The sequence below is a fragment of the Sinocyclocheilus grahami genome, unplaced genomic scaffold (genome assembly GCF_001515645.1).
Source record: "Sinocyclocheilus grahami isolate Dianchi unplaced genomic scaffold, SAMN03320097.WGS_v1.1 scaffold11733.1, whole genome shotgun sequence".
Classification (NCBI taxonomy): domain Eukaryota; kingdom Metazoa; phylum Chordata; class Actinopteri; order Cypriniformes; family Cyprinidae; genus Sinocyclocheilus; species Sinocyclocheilus grahami.
Genome location: NW_015514003.1, coordinates 4,496 through 6,012, shown reverse-complemented (window position 1 = coordinate 6,012; position 1,517 = coordinate 4,496). Strand labels below are relative to the sequence as shown.

The 1,517-nt window shown below is 38.4% G+C and overlaps 1 protein-coding gene across 1 annotated transcript in view; it reads left to right on the top strand.

Moving 5' to 3' along the window:
• The first annotated feature begins 989 nt into the window (after positions 1 to 989).
• Positions 990 to 1,517, top strand: part of LOC107578740 (probable helicase senataxin) — a 1,705-nt gene continuing 1,177 nt past the window's right edge. The window contains exon 1 of the mRNA XM_016264666.1: positions 990 to 1,193. Within this exon, the coding sequence (XP_016120152.1) occupies positions 998 to 1,193 (196 nt within the window). The 5' untranslated portion in view covers positions 990 to 997. The remainder of the gene's footprint in view (positions 1,194 to 1,517) is intronic.

The window sequence follows — 1,517 nt, the reverse complement described above, 5'->3', positions numbered from 1 at the left end:
TTTTTTTTTTTTTTTTTTTTTTTTTTTTGTGGGGGGGCGTCATAGAAACACTATCATTGACTTAAAAAAATTTTTTTCTGGTTTTGGAGCAAATAGAAATGCAAAAAGATTGTTCCGATAAAGATATCGTCGTCCTCCAGCTCCTTGTCCAGAACAGTTCCTAACAAACGCACGAGTCGATCTCGCACACTACCAAACTTTCAAGTTGTTCCGATCACAACAAACTTGCACAGAAACGCGTGCCTTCTGTTTAATCCAAAATGCTGAAATTTATGCTCTAGGAAGGTCAAAAGTGCGTTTTTAACAACAGCCATGGAAGTGAATGCTATAACTAAATCTGTCTCAAGTAGTCTGGACTTAAGTTATCTATAGCCGATTAAGTCAAAAATATCCATGTAGTCAATGTTATTTTTATGTTCTGCCAAAAATAAATGCTTGTTTCAGTGCAGGAAGTTGGTCTGTTTTTATGATTAATTGGATTCATGACAGTTTTTCCAATGTGGTGTCACCAATTCAATACAATATAACCAAGATGTAACGATTCCTTATTTACATGCACAATCATGATAGACGTTCAGGAGAGATTGAATAGATGGATAATCCGTTACAAGACAAACCACATGTTGAGTGTAATTATGCATTTATATTTATGCATTTAGTAGACTTTCATTCAAAGCAGCTTGTGTTGCATTCAAGATTATACATTTTATCAGCACATGCATTTCTTGAACAGAAGACCTTGGTGTCGTTTTCGCCATGTTTCTACTCCGCACATCTCTTCTTTAGCTTGCTTTCTAATCTAGTTGTCTTAATTAAACTGGCATTGTATGTTATGAATATTGTTGGATTTATAAATGAATTGCTTTAGTTCCTCATTTGGAAGTCATTGTAAATAAAGGCGTCTGGTAAATACATTTATGGTAAATGTGGTGTTCTTTTGAGCTTGCATGTGACCTCATAGACACTAATTCTCACTCTCTTGCAGCGTTTGTGGGAAATGGAGAAAGCTCGACTCGTGCGTTTGTTGGGAACCGTTCTGGACCAGGAGCTGGAGGAGGACGATATCTTTATTATCGAAGATGATCGCGAGGAGCCGGTGTCGAAGATCTCGCCTGCAGAATTCCACGACCGTCTCCGTTTCCCGCTGTTCGAAGTTCTTAAGTATCCGTACCTGCTTTGCTACCGTGATCTGTGTAAGTCACGCTCCCATATCCAACTTAATTTCGTGTGGTGCAGCGGGTGGTTACAATTCTGATGAAATTTTATAGAAGACATTTGTAGAAGTTGTTTTGATCTCATGAGTCATATGCGTTTTAAAGGCCTCGTGGCCTACATGAATGAGATTGTGTATGAAGGGTGCAAGAATGCGTAATGTGCACGCTGCATGCAAAGATTATTAAAACCTTGACAGCTCATATGTAAAATGTATGCCTCTGGGCACCTGGAGAGGGTTAAATAATCCCACAATTAAAGAAGAATCGAGAGAGCTAATAATTGTGGAAAGCAAGGGGAGTGAC